The sequence below is a fragment of the Aotus nancymaae genome, unplaced genomic scaffold (assembly GCF_030222135.1).
Source record: "Aotus nancymaae isolate 86718 unplaced genomic scaffold, 86718_ANA_hifiasm-v0.15.2.pri h1tg000033l, whole genome shotgun sequence".
NCBI classification, from domain to species: Eukaryota; Metazoa; Chordata; class Mammalia; order Primates; family Aotidae; genus Aotus; species Aotus nancymaae.
The window spans coordinates 3,480,363-3,501,006 of record NW_026988447.1 but is presented as its reverse complement, the minus strand read 5'-3'; the positions used below and the strand labels follow the sequence as shown (position 1 = coordinate 3,501,006).

At 38.1% G+C, this 20,644-nt stretch overlaps 1 protein-coding gene across 6 annotated transcripts in view; it reads right to left on the bottom strand.

The window, feature by feature from the left end:
* MARCHF1 (membrane associated ring-CH-type finger 1) overlaps window positions 1-20,644 on the bottom strand; it is an 883,830-nt gene that overhangs the window by 67,684 nt on the left and 795,502 nt on the right. For 3 of the 6 annotated variants that reach the window (XM_064383766.1, XM_064383767.1, XM_021676606.2), the window contains 2 exons: window positions 11,333-11,412; window positions 10,290-11,057 (listed from right to left, as the gene is read on the bottom strand). In XM_064383766.1, the coding sequence (XP_064239836.1) occupies window positions 10,290-11,057; window positions 11,333-11,412 (848 nt within the window). Of the gene's footprint in view, window positions 1-10,289; window positions 11,058-11,332; window positions 11,413-11,644; window positions 11,674-20,644 lie in introns of those variants that run through there. The other 3 variants (XM_021676609.2, XM_064383768.1, XM_021676607.2) reach the window with 2 other exon arrangements.

Below are 20,644 nucleotides of genomic sequence, written 5' to 3'. Positions count from 1 at the left end.
ACGGCATCTTCAGTTCTGCATAAACCTGAAAGTGAATGAAGGAGAACTAACATACTCCTGGAGTCCTTGTATCTGTCAGAGGTGGGAAGGAGAATACTGTGCTGTGTTTAGGGCTGTCAGAGTGCTAAGAGCAAAAGACAGCGTGCTGAGGTTGCTGCACAGGCATTTCAATTTCTGAACCAAATTAGATACTGATATTTAAATTTACCTATTTAAATACCAACTGCAGAAGATCTGAAATAAATATATAGCTACTCTGCAATGTTTACAGGGAAGATGAGAACCTAACTGTGGTAATTAGAAATGGAGAAAATGTTCAAGCTATATATAAATTCTCAGTTATATATCCTTATTTGGTAGCAACAAATACTGTACTTAATATTCATGTTTATACACACAATGTTTATTTTCTGTTTGCATAAACATAAAGGGGATCTAAATTTAATGCACATACAATAGTTTTAAAAATGAATTGTATGAGTGAGAAAAGAGAAGGTTTTGCTTTCTTACAATAGAGGAGTTTCATATTGCTAAACAGATATAAATTCATTAAAGTAAGTATATAGTTTAATATGACTAATTCTGAACACATATTGTTCCTAAATTAAGAAGTAGATAAACTCTATCTAATTAATAATCCTTCCTCTTCAATATTTTGCACTTTGATATGATTGGATATTCAGCAAACTAGAAATTATCAAGGAAAAGGTAAATGTAGCACACTATGGCCTCATAACATGTAAATATTGACCTATATGTCAGAAAATTTCTGAGATTAGAAAATTCCTGGTTGATATTCAAATCTGCTTTAATATGGTTTTTTTAAGCAAGGAAATATCTATTCTTTTGTTTCTATCTAAAGGCACAACTTGTTAAATAATTGGCCTTCAGAATACATGCTATTTCCAAAAATTGGAGTGACCTGTTTAGCTAAATTAGAAAGTAATCAATCAATCCATTTGGTTTTGGTCATGTAAGATAATTTGCCAGTCAAGATAATCAGTATTATTGATGATACTGCCATTTCCTCCCTGGAAAGATTATCTCCGAAACTGAAAAGAGTCAGAAAAAAAAAATCCTGCTAAGAACAAGACCTATCTTTAAAATATACAAAGAAAAGATAAAATTCTGTTTCTATGATTTTTTCAAGTTATTTTTATAAGTTTTGTATGTGTGTGTGTCAGTATCTTAATTCATTTTTTTATCCATTCAAAATATAAATTACTCAGCCAAAATGCTGTATAATACTGAACATTTATAAAAAATGTGTTTATAAACATTTTTCTTCTCTTTGTTAGAGAAATGCTTGTTCTGTAAAACTCAGTAGCATAGGGTATATCTGAATAGCTACTGACACTGCATTGATTAAAATTATTCATAAAAAAATTAGTTTGAAAACATTGAATTATACTAGTAATGTATTCATTTGCAAAGCACATATCATTTTTCTCATTTTATAATCCTATAAATAGAGGGCCATTTTACCTTTTTCAAGTCTAACCACTCCAAGTAGAGAGAAGAGTTGGAAGCAAGACCTCCTGATTCTATGTTGAGTACTCCCAAGTAACTCAGCCTCGGCAGGTTACCAACAAAGTTCCCACCTATATTTCCTACCAACTCAGATTTTATTAAAATCAACGGGAGAATGGTTGCTATTAGTTTCAACAAGACTCAGCAAAACAAAGGCAAAAGCATAAGATAATAAATCTGTGAACTTTCTTAAGAGTGTGTTACCTCTTAGAAGTGAATGCTTCATTACGTTTCTTACTGTAACCTTTCTCACCTCAATATTGAAGAAAGAACAGCTTATCTTTTACCTGTGGAACAGACTTTGACAATAGAATGCCAGTCTCATTTGTGTACAGAAAAAATAATAGGGAAAAGTAACAGAATAAGTAACAAAAGCTGAAAAAAATCTATTACTGAGTGAATATAAATCCAGGACCAACAGGTAGAAAATATGAATTCAACTGATTAAATATTAGATATTAAATATTAAATGTGACAAAGAACTTTCTCACAATTAGAGACTCTGAAAAGAAAGAGGCTGCCCCAGGAAATACTATGTTCAAGGATGTGATAGATGATAACGTGTACTTCTGTTCCAAGGGTTTTCAAAGAGCCAATGGGAAAGTGACCTAGACAATGGGTGACTTTGTGAACTCAGTCTTCCCAAAGACTAATAGCTGTCTGAAAGATTAAGGTAAAGGGAAGTGCATTTTTTTTTCTCTAAATAAATGCTGAGAGGAAAAACTACTCACTAAAATGTTATTTTCCTCAAACATCTTATGTATAATGCACATTTTTCTTAGTTATTAAATTTCAGGTTCATCTGAAGATATACACATGAAACTGGAAAAATAGGAAATATAAATGTTTTATATTTCCCTAGATTCAAGCTGCCTTGCTTGGTTGTATCTGCATTTCAATGATGTACTGCAGAGGTAAATTATACTTCCTGCAGTCTATGGCTTCCATAAACTCTTAGTTACTAACCTCGACAGGGCTTTCAACAGTGCTTATCTATCTTACTATGTTTAGCATTGGTGGACTTAGCAAAAAACATACAGAATGCCCAGCCTAGTTAAATTTGAATTTCAGATAAACCATGAATACTTCTTTAGCATGAGTACATCCCAATGAAAAATTCTTTGTTGTTTGTTTGAAATTTCACTGGATGCTTGATCTCGCAACCAATTCCCTTACTCTGAACAGATGACCTCAAAAGGCCATCAAATGGAAACTTCAAAACTCTATAGATCTGCATATATCCACATTTATCATTTTACCTTTTACTTTGATTGCAAAAAAAGTCATGCCTGTTTTCCCTGCCATGGTCAATCTTTTCACTTTAGGTCCTATACCTTCCTACCTTCTCTGTGGGAAGTTAATAAAGAACTGATCCTCTTAATTTTCCAAATCTTCAACTGCTCTGTCTTTCATTCAAGGGTCCCTTAAATTAAAAACCAGAACACAAATGGTCCCTGAATTTACCTCTTCCTCCACTTTTTATACTCTCTCTTTTTTTGTCAGTCTCCTCAGTTTCTTTCTGCCTTTTTGGCTGTTCTGTTCCTTCCCTCCACTGGCTTCTTTTACCCTCCCAGTGAATATCAAATGTTGCTATTCACTAGGTTCTTCAAGACCACATCTCAGTTTACAGAATTCCCATGGGGGATCTTGACAATCACACCTACCTACTCAAGACTTCCTGATCTTCATCTACAGTCAAGTCTCTCCTCTGAACTCTAGACCTTGCCTATATCTGCCTCCTGAATAACTCTTTTTGGATATTTGTCCTGCACCTCAAACTACCACGTCCACAACTGAACTCATCCTCCCTTTTAAAATCTCTTTCTCAGACAATGTTTGCTCTCTACAGTAAATGGTGCGGTAATCTAACCAGTGTTTTGAATCAGAAACTTGAGAACCAATTATATATATGTAATGTGTAATCAAATCTTGCTTTAGTTTCAAAATATTAAACAAATTCATCCACTTCTTTTTATTCTCATAGCCACTGTCTCTTCTGCCCTGGGATACAGCCATGGCTTTCTAATGGGTTTCCTTTGTCCTTCCCTCACCAATCTATTTTCCAACAGCAGCCTAAGCGATTTTCCAAAATACAAATCTGATAGTGTCATCCTTTTGCTTAAAAGGCCTACAGAGACTTTCTTTTTGTTGTTAGAACAAAGTCCAAACCAGTATGTTTGGTTTCCCCCACCTTCGCTTCCCGGCTGTCTACAGGGCTACGCTGAAATCCCTGTATACCGTATCTCACTCACCTCTGGGCGTTCAGACATGCCGCATCCTTTTTCTGGAACAGGTTACCCCTTCTCTTCGCTTGACTTACTCTTACTTCTCCTTTGGATTTCTCCCTAGTTACTACTTCCTCAGGGAAATGCTCTAATAGATACAAGTTTCTCCTTTAGCTTCATTCACAGATTTTTTCGTTTTTACATTTGCCTGTCTAATTACTTGCCTTAGCAACTGAAACGTAAGCTGATAAAGGATGACACCATTACTGTCTATTTCCAGCTTCTAAGACACTGTCTTGACACAGAACAAATTCCCAATAAAAAATTATTTGCTATATAAATGGATAAATAAATGAATACACAGATATGATGACAGAGCTAGAGATGTTCATTTTAGGCACAATTTCTTCATTAAAAATGAGAATATGTATGACATATAGGAAAGCTATAGCATAATGTTACAAAGTATATCCTCAAACTCACCATCCAACCCAAGCTGAAGCTAGAACATTACCAGGAGTTATCAGTTATCTTTGGGCTCTTCCATTGATGGAATTCAATGTTCCTTGCTTGTTTTACCCTGTAACACCCAATTCCCATTATTGTCTCCATGGTTTCTGCAAGTCTCCTCTCTTAGCATTCATTGATTAGGAAGCTGTCCCAAAAGGTCTGCTTGAGCACTGCCCTGAATTGCTCTAAGTATTGTGGAGGGCACAAAACAGAGGTAAGACAGGACAGGGAACAGACAGTCTGGCCAGAAGTATGCTCAAGGAACTTATTCTGTAGGGAAAAGAGAACTAACACACATGAAAGTAGAGAATATATGATCTGACTAGAAGGATTATAAGCTTTCCAAGAGAGAAAAGATTACTGTGGACCAGACTAGCTTAGAAAACCTTTATAAAGGAGGATAAAAATGAAGTGAATATTGAAGCGTGCCCAAATACGAGCATTTGGAGAGGAGGAGTAAGACATTTCACAGGGGAAGAACTACATTTGGTGGTGGTATAGTTGAGCATTACTGTTTTGTTTCATTTATTTTTCTTGCTCGTAATTCTTTTTCCACTTCTTCTGGTACTACTGCAGTTCTTTTTGCTGTTGAAATTTCCTTTTCCCAGTTCATAAGATTTGGAGGGGTTGCCGATGGCTGCATTTTAAATCCAGCCTTCCCATCCAAGGACTTGGTCCACGTGCAATACCCCATGCTCCTGGTGACAGTGATTGACGGAAAGATGGGCATGTGACCTAAGGCAGGCTAATTATATGCCTTCCCTGAGATTTCATGTATAAGTGTTTGAAAAGAACATTTCTCTTTTCTGTTAGGCTGCTGCTGATAAAATACAAGCCTGAAGCTACCTCTGGCCAGACTATCCGTTCCCTCTTCTATATACAGGAAGTTTGTCTGCATTTGGAGGAAATGACTCCTCACAGAGAAGGAGAGTGAGCAAGAGAACCACATTGTTTCTGGAGTTCCCGAAGCCATCTGTATACTTTTGCTATTCATGTGGTTAATATACCTCTGTCTTGTTTAAGCTCATTTGAATTGATTTCTGTTGATTTTATCTCATTAGAAAAGTCTTAACAAAACAGGTAGTGGGCTAAAGAGTGGATGTGGTGGAGATGGAAAGTGTAGGAAAGGACTGGAATAGAACACTGGGATTGAGAACGAAAGCACAGAGCAGATGCCAATATCTGGAGGAAGAAATGACAGTACTTTGTTGGAGATTGGATGCAACCAATATGGAAGGAATAAGATCAAAAATGGAAAATCCAGGAAATCTGTGGACTCACTGATAGAAATGGAAGTAGTTGAAATGAGGAAGTGGATTTGAATGCAAGCAACAACTAAACCACAACATTTGAGTTCCTGGTAGAGGTGGGACTTTGCCAGCCTATGGTTTTGGTGACACACCCCATGCTGTATTGGTGTAACTGTGAAGTACAGGAATGTAACATAGTCATGCTTTGTGCCAGCATTCAAGGGAATATGATCCAAAAAAACCATAGACACTTGGCTTTTCAAATTTAGATTTTTTTCTCTCTTCTCTTCCTATCTAAAGCGTGGGAATGATTTGTAGTATAGAATGGCATTTCTCAAAATGTGGTTTCTGCATCAGAAGCTTTAGTATCACCTGGGAACATTTTAAAAATACAAGTTCATGAACCTAACCCCAGAGTAAGGGCGTCAGAAACTCTAAGGGTGGGTCCAGGAATCTGCGTTTTAACAAGCCCTTTAGTTGACACTGATGTTCACTAAAGTTTTAGAACTGCTGGTGTAGAGTATTCTTTACATGTTGGCCCTACAGCAGGTGAGGCAATCCAACATATAGTGCTATGATTTTGCATCCTAAGCAGTATTCTCTCAGAAAGTACATTTTCCCTAAAGCTATTCATTCAAAAACTATAGGTTGAGAGTGTGCTAGCTGCCAGGCATTTTTCCAGATACTTTGGATATTGCAGTGAACAAATTTGACACAGTTAATCACAATAATGCCTATATTTTAGCAATTAAAATTATCCTGTGGAAGTGACTGCCAGGGAACCTGCGTGTTGGTTAGCAGGTCAGGAGCCATTTCCTAAACAAATGGCATTTAAACTGAGAAAGAATTGGAATTTGTCTGGAGAAGAGTTGAGGAGGTAAGGTAAAGCCATTCTAGGTCCTGAAAGGGGTAGGGCCTGAACACTCACAGGGAATGGAAAACAGACCAGCATGAAAAGGTCACGGTTAATGACGGGTGGTGGACCGAGAGAGGCAGATCTGATAGAGCCATCAACAGGGACTTGTAAATATTAAAGATTTTGCACCTTTCACTGAAGGAAATTTACAAGCCATGAAAAAGTTTCAATCATGGGCTAACATGATCTGATTCATGTTTGTTTGCCTTTTTAAGTAAATGCAATTTTTTTTTTTTAATTTTTAAAGCAAAGACTTTTCCACCGTACTGTGGAGATAACTGTGCGTATAATAGTATGATGAGTTAAATTCCCTATGAGGTATAATGGGCTGATAGAGATACTTTCTCTAAATAAGGCTGTGATGAAAGAGGGAAAAAGAATAGAGCATGTATGTGGGGACCATATGCCAGGAACAGAAAAGGAAGAAGGCTTAAGAGCTTCTTCCTTTTTGTGGTTGTGGCTGAGACTGCTCCAGCTATGCGTGTCTGAGAGTGCAAGTTCACAGGCAATTGCTGCTTCTCTCAGGGGTCACTGTTCTGCCTACACAGAAGACCCTGGTGCTCAGGCTCTGTCCATTTCTAGAGATCATAGGTATCTTTTTTCCTACCCCCAGTCTTTTGCATGGATTTAATTAACTTTCCACACATCGCTGCTACCTCCTTGAGAATGATTCCCAAATCTCTATGTCTTCCCTGGCCTTGAATAGATTTCTCAGTGTTTAATATCTTTAGTACCCTGTGCTAATACGTTGTGTTAAAAAATGCACACATGCCATTGTTTAGTGTCAGGCTGTGTGTAGTTCACTAATTAGTGAAAAATTGTACGCACCCAACTCTGACTGCTCTTCTGCATTTCAATAACATGTCTCACTGTCTGCTGGACAGCTGACCCTGGAATGTCACTGAAACCACAAATAGCTTGCCTGTAATTGAACTCACTGTGTCTTTCCTAAATTAACTTGCCTCTGTCCTCTTCTGCCTTCGTCCATTAATATCAGCATTTACTGTTTTCTCAAGTTCCAAGATTTGGAGTCATTCTTGACTCCTCTATCTTATGCTCTTATCAAATCCAAACTCTGAGATTGTCTCTATTCCCCTGGTGGAATGCTAATTTTCCATTTGTTCTTTCCTTTCCTATCCATTATTATCCTAGTATTTTACACAACATACAGGGTACTTCCATTTCCTAAATCTAGATTCCTTTATCAGAGACATTGGTGACTGCACTATAGATGTGACTTCCTTAAGCCTATTTTATTTAGAAAAGGTCTTTCTGTATTTTTTTTGCCCTCGAACCTTTCTTATTCTTAAAGGAATATTACGTAGAACCCCACTATATAAGAGACATAATCATGAAAGTGTTCTGGCTGAAGTTGGGCTGAGGGAAGCACAGTCTCTTGACCTGCCTCAGCTTTGGAGGCAGCCTCTTTGGAACTCAAGAGGTCCATTGAGGGAGTTTGAAAGCAAGGATTTACAGAATAAATAGTTCTGAATATGTATGTTTTCTTCAAAATGTCTTTTTAAAAGAATTATTTTTTATCAGTTTATGTAAACCTTCCAATCCAGTCATGTAAGTTCATGTAAAATTGGTAAATACAAGTGTCAGTATCCAATCCCTGTTGTGCTAATGGTATTTCCCCTGCCTTGAGTTCTAATGTAAATTCTACTTTTCTCAGCTCCACTCCCTCCTCTTCTTAAAGGGTTTCTAGATCATCCCAGATCTCAGCAAATTTTCTTACTTCAAATCCTGAAGTATTCCTCTTCTTACATTCATCCTGTACTGTCTTACGGACTTTTTTTTTTTTCTGGGTATGTGTTCAATCTCTGCCACTTAGACCATAAGCCACTTAAGAGAAGAATCAAGTCTTTTGTGACTTTGTATCCTCAGCCTCTAGTATAATATGCTGCCTGCAGCATTTGCTTAGTATTTTGATGGTAATCTCTAGCAGGAAATACTACCTATAGGCTCATCTATCTCACTTTCATTAGTAGCAGTTTAAGCTAAATATCCTGTCTTTGGAAATATTTCTCAAGAACAGTGCTTTTAAGTTAGGAGAACCAGTCACTATGACTTTAATTGCAAGCATTATTTTTCTCTCCAATTACCATTAAGCCTACAACTAGCTTCTTTGACTGTCTTTCATTAGATTACGTTAGAAGCTAGATTTGGGAAATGACAACAGATGGTTGCAAGTGGGAAATTCTCCATTCAGACTAGAAAGAGTGGTTTAGTCCATCCCCTAAGTTCTCAGAAAAGATACACATAAATCATAATCAAAAGATTACAAGAAATTGACATTTATATATAAATTAAATGGTGACAGTTTCTTTGTAAATCCCCCTTAAGTCCCGTAGCATGCTTCACACGGCCCTGTGCAGTCTATCCCTCACCACTTCTCCATCCTTCTCTCTACCACACAACCACCCTACTCACCACATCCCAGCTACAGTAGCAAGCTTTATATTCCCTGCATTGCCAAGCTCCTTCCCTCCTCCTGCTTCCTGCCGGTGGCTGCCTCTGCCTGGATGGTCTTCCCTGCTTCTCTCCTGATCAATTCCTGTCATCCTTGGAGCCTTAGCCCGCTTGTCACTTACTTAGTTTTTATCTCATCCCCCACAATAGGTTAAGCTTCCTTGTTATGTTCTTCCATAGTTCTTTTCGTGATTATAATTATATATCAACTGTGAATTAATTTGTTTTTGGTCTGTGTTCTACATGAGATTATAAGCCGTAAGATGTCAGAGACTACACAAATCTTATGCACTGTAATATTTTGTCTAGAATGAAGTCCAATGCATAATAGATGCTTGAATACATAAATGAATGAGGATTTTATGAATGGCTATCCTATAAAACTTTCAGAGAAACAAACCATTCTTATATTATTCACACGCAGAGTTTAATTCTCCTTCCCACTCCTGCCCTGAATGGACATCAGCAGCCTTCTCTGGGTCATGCAATTCACATGATATGCATACATATTTTATGAAGTAACTTCTGTTTTTATAAAAACAAACCAAAACATACCAAATATTGCACAGTGAAAATCTTCATTTGCTCTTACACAGAATCTAAACAGCTTAAATAATTGGAACTAAAATGAAAATGTGAAAATACATTGTTTTGTTTGCAATTGTTTCATTTATGCACACTAGCATGGATAGTCCCATAATTCTTTTTATATAAGGTTATTTTGAAAATGTATGCTGTTGGGTTAAAAAGAGCAAGAAAGCTGTCTCATGGCTAAAAATATCCACATGTTGAAACCTTTCAGTATATGTTTAGTTAACGTGGTCCCATTCCCTAAAGGCTCTTGCAACCCCACCGATATGTCCCTGACCTGTTTCTCTGTCCTTTGAGTCTTCAGTTACCCTGCTGAGTCAGACAATTGGAGAACAAATTAAAGCCAACTGCAGAGAAGATTATTTTCTGATAGAAAAATCTGCCCTTAAAGAATGCAAGCCTTGAATATCTGTCAGGATGCCAGCAGTTCATCCGATTTGCATTGAAAAGTCTAACATTTCACACAGTCTCACTCTTAATTCCCCCTCTATTATTGTCCTAACTAGAATGAGTGTAAGACTCAACTGAGTCAGCCCCTTTTCCAGGATAAATCATTATTCAATGAAAAGGAAGGGAATATCTAATTGTACTTGGTAACAGCTTTCGAACCCATGTTTATATCTGCATTATTATTTTCGTACCCACCTTTTCTCCTTTTATCATGTTATATCCAATTAGGAAAAGAATGTTGTTAATAAATGTTAAGTTTTGAGGGTAGGTGTCAAACACACACCTAACTCACAGCAACAAGAACTATATTTGGATGACATCAAGCCTTTCTCTAGAGTAACTGACCTGCATACTTCTAAATTATCAGACCCATCGTCACAGGTGGCAGGAGGCTTCTGAACAGGGTTATTCACCTGGAGCCCTGCGTCATTCATGTCCTTGCCACCTTCTGCAACGGCCAGTATTTCAGTGCTGGAATCTGTTTCTGAGAATTTCTTCTTTATTATTTCATTTTTCCTAAGGCTTTGCAAGAGCTGAGGATCTCTGTGGTGATATCTACCTTTGTTCTTCTCCTGATTTCTTGAGGGGCTCTTAATTTCGGAGGATCCTTGAGTCAGAGGAGTGTTGCATTCTTGGTACCTGGTACCTTTTCCTCTGCGGAGATTTAAAGAGCAACTCTCACCTTCGATCGGCTCTTGTGACTCTTTACCTTTGGGTCCCAGATCAACAAGCTCAATTCCATTAGGAGTGGAAGACCCAGCTACGTTTTCACACAGCTTGTTATTATTTCTCCTCCTTCTCCTTGACAGTCTGAATTTAACCTGGGCTCTTCTTTTTGCCTGAATCCAGTGACTCTCATCTGAGGAAGATGAATCTGAAGAATCTGTGTAAAGCTCCCTCCACCTGGGGCTTGAGATTTGGAGGTGAAAGTCATTTCTTCTCCCTCTTATTTGTTCTTCTGCAGCATGCTCATATCTCTCAGAGGCCTTTCTCCTCCTCCTAGGTCTTTGTTTAACTGGTTTCTTACCAGACTCCTTCCTAGCAGGGCTCAGCACCATGACAGGGGTGCAACACTCAAATGACTCTTCTGACATGTCATGCAAGATGGCAGATCTAGACAGAGCAGTAGGCAAAGGATGGGGAATGGGAATGGAGAGGAAAGCCATGGAAAAACAGAGAGAGAGAGAATGATGAAAATGATAGTATGGACCAGAAGTAGATAAAGGTCAATTGAAGAAAATGAACTAAATGAAAAAAAAATAGCTAGTATAAATTGCCTATGGACCATGTGAAGCAGAAGGAAGAGCCACACATTCTCAGAATAAAAAGCAAGAATATAAAATACTGATCCAAAGAATATTGATTAAGATAATTTGTTCAGCACTTACCTACAGATGTCCTGAGTAGATGGACAGACAGACAACCTTGATTGGCTCCTGGGAGCTGTCCCTGTGGTTGGGCTGCTTGCCTGGAGAAACAAGTTAGATAATTTGGCATCTTGATTAAGGTAATACATGGTTGATATCTTGCTTTTTTTCCACATATTTAAAAAATTACAACAAACGTGGCTGCTGGTCATGTTGCTCACAATGCAGAACAGAGAATATAGGAAGTTAGAGGTTCGTTTTGCAAAAGTAAAACTTATTTGAGGAACCTGGAACAGCTGAAATGTTGTACTGTTTTGCTGTTTCTTCACTTACGAGAGAGGAAGATGATTCCACAAGTTTCTATTCTATTTACTGTAATCATTTGAGTGGAATAGCTCAATTTGCTTTGGAAACAAATAAATAATACTTGGAGATCCTATGATATAAGGACTAAAGCACTATAATGTTACAGGATAATAACAGTCTGAGAAGTCGAATCAAGTAGCCATTGGGCTGCTAGATACTTCCTGGAGCTGACATCAAGGCCCCATGGGATAAGATATTTGAAAATACGTTGCAATATTTAAAAGTCTGAAGTAATTGCTATTAAAATTTCATTAGTAAACTAATAAAATACATCCCTTGTAACACTATTGAACTTCCATATCTTTTAACCCTATGACTGTATTGTCTGAGAATAAGAAAGCCTGAAACATCAGATTATTAGCATAAAGTTGAGTGCATTTCACTAAAGTCCTACCTTACAAACACAATATGTTCTTCACTCTATTTGACTTTAACCTGTTCTGTTTAATAGAGATTATGATGATAAATAAAAAAACTAGAATGTAGGGACAGTTTTCTATGTTCCAGTCATTTTGCTGCAGCTTTATCTACTGTCTCTTTAATCCTACAATAATCTCACAAGTGGAAAGTGATAATAACTAACAGTTTTGAGTGAATAATACATGCTTATCACTGATCTAAGCCATTTCCATATATTCATTTATTAATACAATAAATCTATGTAGTAAATACTACAATTATGTACAAGCTGCAGTTGAGGAAACTGAGAAATTGGGGCTGCTTCTCACTAATAGTGGTAAGATGAGATCTGGACCAGGTATCTGGCTCCACTATCTGTTCTCATATCTGCCACCAGTACAACTTGTCCGCATTTACACTGGATGAAACCAAGGAAATCTTGGGTCCAGATTCAGGCCTGTTTAACTGCATAGATGAAATGCACAATTTTGTCACCAAGAAAATAACAGTAAAAGTAGAAAGATCACCCCAAATTTCACAGTCATTCTAAAATTTCTTATATTAAAGATATATAATGATGATTCTGAAATCCAGAGGAAGAGGAACAAATTCTAACTCAAGAGATCAGATAATATTTTAAGAGAGTGTATGGCAGAATAAATAATGTTCCCCCAAAAGATCTCCATATCCTAATCTTTTATGGCAAAAGGGACTTCACAGATGTGAATAAGTTAACTAACTTGAGTTGAGGAGATTTATGTGAATTATACTGAAAAACCCAATGTAATCATTAGGATTCTTATGAGAAGGAGGCAGTAGAGTTAAGGTCAGAGAGAGAAGATGAAGAATATGAATAGAGGTAAGAAAGGAGGGAAGATGTTATATTGATGGCTTTCAAGGTGAAAATAGGCAGATCCTGAGGAAGGTGGCACGGGGAAGCTTAAAAAGGCTAGAAAATGAGTTCTCGAGCTTCCAGAAGGAATTCAGCCCTACTAACAAGTTGATTTTAGCTCAGTTGATCTATTTGGTTCCTAACCTCTAGAATTATAAGATGACGAAGCCCCAGGGAAATGAAGATGCAGTCTGTTGGGTCCCAGGTCAGGATGCATTCTGGTAGTGGCTCTGCTCTCAAAATGGTGCCATTTTGCAGCAGGTTAGGTCCCAGGAGGTAGGGGGGGACCCCATGACACTAATTATATAAAATTAATATGGAAGTAGTGATCCAGCTAATCTTAAAAAGCAGATAGGAATTATTTAAAAAATTAAAAGGCCAGGTGTGGTGGTTCACACCTCTAATCCCAGCACTTTGGGAGGCCGAGGTGGGTGAATCACCTGAGGTCAGGAGTTCAAGACCAGGCTGACCAACATGGAGAAACCCTGTCTTTATTAAAAATAGAAAAAAATTATCCAGGTGTGATAGCCCATGCCTGTAATCCCAGCTACTCAGGAGGTTGAGGCAGAAGAATCGCTTGAACCCAGGAGGCAGAGGTTGTGGTGAGCTGAGATTGCGCCACTGCACACCAGCCTGGGTAACAAGAGCAAAACCCTGTCTCAAAAAAAAAAAAAAAAAAAAGATTAAAAATATTCCAGGTAGAAGAAACCATTTGTTAAGAGACCTAAAGACTCCGCCCAAAAACTCTTGGAACTGATACAGAGATTCAGTAAGTTTGCAGGATACAAATCAACATAGAAAAAGCAATAGTGTTTCTAAACCCTGGTGAAACAAAGTAGATGAGAAATAAATCAAAAAAGAAATCCCATTTAGCAGCAAACACACACAAAAAAAACCCAGTTAAAGATAAATTTAACTAAGAAGGTGAAAGATCTCTAAAATGAAAATCATAAAACAGTAATGAAAGAAATTGAAGAGGAATCAAAAAAAAAAAAAAAATGAAAGGTTCTGTGTTCATGGAATGGAAGAATTGATGTTGTTGAAATGATTAAACTATCCAAAGCAATCTACAGTTTCAATGCAAACGTTACCAAAATATCAAGGAAATTATTTGAAGAAAGAAAAAACAATCCCCAAATTCACACAGAGCCACAAAAGAGCCCAAATAACCAAAGCAATATTGAGCAAAAAGAACTAAGCTAGAGGCATCACACTACTTGACTTCCAAATGTACTACAAATTCATAGTAATCAAAAGAGCATGGCATTGGTGCAAAAACAGACACACAGACCCATGGAACACAACGGGGAATTCAGAAATTCATCCATATATTTAAAGCCAACTGATTTTCAACAAAAATGCCAAGAACTTACACTGGAAAAAGTACATTCTCTTTAGCAAATGATGCTTAGTAAATTGGATATCCATGTGTAGAAGAATGAAACTAGACTCCTACCTGTCACCACATATAAAAATCAACTAAAAATGAATTAAAGACTTAAATGCAGACCCAAAACTAAAAAGACTATTAGAAAACATGGAGAAATTGCTTCAGTACATTGATCTAGAAAAGATTTTATGGGTAAGGCTTCAAAGGCACAGACAACAAAAAGCAAAATGACAAATGAGACTACATCAAACTAAAAAGCAAAGTTTTCTCCTTGCTTGTGCAAAGGATTATTTCCTCTGCCCAACAAAGAAAACAATCAACATAGTGAAGAGACAGCTTGTAGAATGGGAGAAAATATTTGCAAACATCCAATGAGGGACTAATATACAGAATATATAAGGAACCCAAACAGCTTAACAGCAATAATAATAATCTGATTATAAAATAGGAAAATGATTTGAATAGATATTTCTCAAAACAAGACATACACATGGCCAACACATATATGACAGTGTTCAATATCACTATAATTACAGAATTGCAAATCAAAGCCACAGTGAGATATCATCTCACTCTCCTTAGGATATCTATTATCAAAAATACAAAAAATGGTCATGGCGGTGCCTGTCTCTAGTCCCAGCTACTTAGGAGTATGTGGTGTAGGCCTGCTGGAGCCTAGGTGTTTGAAGCTAGCCTGGGCAACATAGTGAGACCCTTGTAAAATTCACCAGAATTTGTGAGGATGAAAAAAAATGGAAACTCTTGTATACTACTGGTGGAAATGTAATTTAGTATAGCCAGTATGGAAAACAGTAGGGAAATTGCTTAAAAATCTAAAAATAGTACTACCATATGATCCAGCAATCCCAATATGCTGGGAATTTATTCAAAGAAGAGGAAAAGGTTCATGAAAGAGATATGTGAACCCCTATGATTATTGTAGCATTATTAACAATAAAGACTCAATCTAAATGCTCATCAACAGATGAATGGATAAATAAAATGTGACATATATGCACAATAGAATTCTGTTTACCCATAGAAAAGGAACAAAATCATGTCATTTGCAGCAACAGAGATGAGCCTGGGAGACAGCAGGTTAAATAAAATAAGTCAGGCACAGAGGTAACTATTGCATTTTCTCACTCCTATGTGGGAGTTAAAAAATTTGGCTCATGGAAGTAGAAATTAGAATTGTGGTTTTTGGGGACTGGCAATGATCGAGTGCAGAGACAAGGAAAAGTTAGGTTACAGATAAAAAATTACAGCCAGATAAGAGGAAGACGTTTTAGTGGTTTATAACACCGTAGAGTGAATATAATTAACAATAGCTTATTGCGTAGTTTCAAAAAGCTAGAAGAGATATTGAATGTTTCCCACACAAAAATAATAGATGTTTGAGGTGATGGATTGATAATTATCCCAGTTTGATCACTATAAATTGTATACATATGATGAAATATCACTCTGTATTCCTAAATATGTAAATTATTACACATTAACTAAAAATAGGAATTTTTAAAAACTCGCTCCTTTCAAGTTTTTTAAAGATTAACTTAATCTCTGCATCCTTTGAACAGATATATAGCTAATTTTTTAAAAAACCTAAGAACATCTGTTCTCTAAGCAGTATATAACATTGCTAAATTATACATTCATTATTCTATGTATGGCCATAGAGTGTAATAAAGAACTCTGTATATAGCAGGCACTGGGTAAAGATCATCTGTGAAGTCTGCTACTTGCCCTTTTTGAAAGAAATTAATGCAGCCTAAGTGTCCTGAAATCACTGATGATGTTATTATGTATGTGAACCACAGGATGATGAGCGTCATAATGGATACCTATGGCTATGAAGCTGTGCAAAGATGTCAAAATAGACATTATAGTAATAAAAGAAATTTCATAAATCCACAGGTCTGAACAAATGTATGTTTTACAATAGGAATATGATGTATCACTGAATAGTAACACAGCATATTCAAAACACACAGCTTTCCTTTGAAGAGTGTTTCTGTCCACCATGACACTGAATCAGATAGCGTTTATATCTATAGCCCTTAAGTATTTTGAAGGGAATAGAAAACATTCCTTGTTGCCAAAGAATATTCAAAGAGGTCATATCCGATATTCATTTGTACATGCTCCGTTTGCTGGTGGACTACCGTAGCAGATGCCATGCCTGTATCCTCGGCCCTCTTCTGAGTTCGCCTGAATGCTGACTGCTTCCCACGTCAATGCCTGTGCCTATCTGCTTCTCTGCCCTTGGTCTTTCATAGTTCCATGTGCTTTTGCTTCGCTGCACACAGGCACGACCTGCAAGTGTGGCATAAGTTAGTACACCTGGGGACAACTCTTGGACTGGAGTCAGCGGATGGATGTTCTAGCCTCCTCACTCTTCAGAGGGGTGGTTCTGGGAAATTCCGAGGTAACTTCCAGAGTTTCTCAAAGGTCTCAAGCTGGATGGAGGCCTAGTTTCCCTCATCTCGATCGTGTCTTATCATTTCCCTTTCTCTGTCTTACTTTTCACATGCACTGCTGTCCTTTATGGGATCACTTCCTAGTCAAACTGTCTGCACTCAACTAAAACAGCATCAAAGTTAACACTGGGACTTAGTTAACCAGCTGCCTCTTGTTGTGGAACAGAGTTAAAATAGAATGAATTCTAGTTTGTTTCACTTTTGATTCATTTGCTCTGCAAACAAAAATTAAAGGTTTATTACACAATAGATACTATGGTATACTCTGGAAATAAAGAAACAGATGGCACCCCAAGCGGGCTTCTTGTTTAGTGGACAGATTTAAATGAAATGGCAATTTTAATACAGACTGGTATAACCTGATAGTGCCCAATCATGGGGTTCTGATGAAGAAAGGACGTCTAATGTAGACTAGAACAGGGATTTAATGTCAGCTTCCCAGAGGAGACGCCTGTACAGCACAAGGTGAGTGTGAGTCAAGTGGGGGATGGCAGTCCCAAGGACAAGGATGTGTAGAACAGAGTAGAGAGAACATGTCTTGGTATGGGAACCACAGAAAGTTTTGTAGTGACTGGGAGAAAGGTGTTGAGCGAAGTAAGAAGTGGAACGTAGTTAAGATGAAAAAGTAGGTGAAGGTTTTGGATGTTACGTTGACATGTGGGATTGCATCTTCAAAAGAATGAAAAGTTATTGCAAGTATTCAGCAGCAAATAGAACTGATCAAATCTGGGCACTAGAAAGCTCACTTTGGCAGCTGAGAATTGGCAGATTCAGGACTGGCTGAAAGCAAAGAGCAGAGTTACGATTCTATATAGCCAGGATGCAGTGAGGATGGAGAAAGGGATAGTTTGACCAATTGAATCCTAACAGGTTGTTTTTATTTTAAAATATGATAAAAAACCATTTGAAACATCAACAGAAAAAGTGACATGGGGGTAAAGAGCCAGGAAAATTATTTAATAAAACTCAGTAGGATCCAGAAATCAGGTTACTGTTACCAGACATCTAAATGTAGTATGACTCAAGAAATTAACAGAATATGCACATGGCACAGGGAAAGACACTTTCTCTGAGGAATGGACCTGCGGCACAGGACCTGGATGTTAGGATCCTTAAAAGCTGCTCCAGTGACTGTAACATCCATCCAGAGTTAGGAACCACAGGTTTAGGTTAAAGGACACCCTATCCTACTTAGAATTTTGTATTAGATTTTTTTCCTGAGATTTCAGTGAATGAGTATTTGGAAAGCTTGATTTTTTTTTTAAAAAAGAAAACTGTATTTTCTAAATTAGCAATTTTTGCTTTATGTATCTATAAGAGATCTTGGAGTTCTGGCCATAATTTTACTACACTCTATAGAGAAAGGAGACAGAAGGTATGACTGAAGGAACATTTGCCGTGTACAGGAAGACTTGCTCTCTGTTTACTACCACTTGCTGTTGAAGAGCAGGACAGGAAGAGAAGAACACAGGGTGAAATTCCACTGCCTTTATTCTCCATTTGTCCATGCTGGGTTGAATGTGGTTTGTAGAGAAGGGTATGAGGAAGACTCACCAGGATACTCCCCGGGGAAAACGAAGAGCATGGCTCTTGTTCTTCTCTTCCTGGGATGACTATGTGGCTTTCAGGCTAGTTTCTCAGCTAGTGTGGGTAGTGCTTAATGTGGCACCTGTGTTTAAGGGTAGCGGTGACTGAGGCAGATGGACCTGAGATAGTTCCCGCCCCCTCTCCCCACAGCTTGATGTGGGGTTAGGAAATCCAGATATCTTCTTGTGCCTTCCTGGGTTGTAGAAAAAGCAGCAGAGATTATTTACCTGGGGAAGTAACCAGGGGTCACTAGAGTCAATGTTAATGTGCCTTTGTAACAGAAAGCCACAGAAAACACTACCCAGCCAAGACACTTGGCATTGTCAGTGACAGGTGAAATGGGTTGGAAGGCCAGGGCCTGGCTTGACTCTCACAACACAGTTGGCCACCAGGTCTGCCAGCCAGGAGCACCCTAGCAACAGTTCTGGAAAAATCTTGGAGGGTAGAACTCTAAACAGAAGTCACTGTTCCAGTATATCAGAAAATGGAAGGGGAATGGGAAGAAATTCTGAAAAGCTGAATGTGATTAGCTTCTAAACTGGTAGAAGCAGACCTTTTGAAAAAAAAAAAATCAAACATTTCCCACATCCACAGTAATAGGATTTCAGTAAGAAAATACTGAGATCACTTTTAGAAAATCACATGCTTTTCTTCCTTATATTGTGCAAAATGTACCACACTACCCACTGAGGGTAATGTAAGACTCCTGAGTAACTCTACGTAGCAAACATCTGCACTGTGGGCTGATTAAAACATTTAGATGTTGGAGAAAGTTATCTTGATGCTGAGTCTATAATTTTAAATGTTCAGGCCAGACAGCTAAATGTAGAAAAGAGTGGCATGGCAAGTCATCTAATGCTCCTTTTGGCAGACCGGAATTTGAAAGGAACTGAACATCTCAAATAGGGAAAGCCAAGTCTTCCTTTGGCAATTCACACCCTTAGGGGAGTGGCTTAGAGCAAGGCTAGACCCTTTTAGCAGGTCAAATAGAGAAGATGTAACTAATAATGCAGAATCTAGCCTGTCTTGAGACGCCCTAGAAAGCCAGTAAGTGGAGCTACACTGATGTGCAGAGGCCAAGCCCACAAGGAGACATTTCCTGTTGAAACGTTCAGTTAGAAACAGAGTTGGAATAATGACTGTCATCAGGGAGGGCAAGGCAGGAAATCTGGTTTGAAGTACCAGCCCATGTGACCTCCCATTTTTCAACAGAAATTGCCATCCATTCCTAGTAATACAGACAAGATCCAAGAGAAGCTTTGTCAGCAGTACAGACCGAAGCACTGGGATCAGGAGATGAAAAGGCTAGTTCTGAGCAAGGACCATCCCCTGGGTAATGACTAGGGACTATTACGCAAAGGAGGTGAGAACTCAGGCTTCCTAGTAAAATGTGGGCATTCTGGCAGCTAGAGAAACAGATTCAGGCAGTTGTCTCTGGTACCCTGGGTCACATCTTCTAGTCCATTTCTCACATCGGCTGCAGCACTGGTGAAGTTCTTTATAAGTGCCAACTAATGTTACGGTGACAGTGTACTACATCGTATGAGTGCCACTTGCCTCTACTTTTCATTCCTGATTCCATGAGAATCTACTTGTCTTGCACAAGCCTTAATGGGAGGGAGTTCACACCTCTAGGGACAACCTTTAGTAATAACGGGTTCTGAGAGCTTGTGGATAAGAGATCCATTTCATTGACTTGCAGGTGGAAAATTCTGAGAGATACTTTGGATATTTCTTAAGAGTCCCTCTGGAGTCAACTAACTTCATTAGTTACAATGGAAGTAACTAATTACTAAACTCATTACTAATTTTATTAGCATCTTCAAAATGCATCCTTAAATTAACTTTTTTCCCATCCTTGTATCATTTTCCCTATCCCTTCATTTATAATCCGCAGGTGACCTCCTAAGTCCCCGATCTACATCAACATTCTTGTCACAAGTAGTGCTTTGAGGAGAACCCAAACTGGAGAGGCAGTTGGTACCAGAAATAGTGCCAAAAAGCAGACCCACAAGATAGAATTTAGGAGCTGGGTCACTCCTGGACAGATATACCATGCTGTTGGTGAATGGGGTGGTGATAACGCCTAGTGAACTGTAACATTGCAATTACTGGATTGGATGAGGTGAAAGAAAGTGGGTGGGGAAGCATGCAGAAGCCCACGAATTTGTATGGGAAGCCCATGATAATTATAAGGCTATGCAGTTGTTACCAGTTCC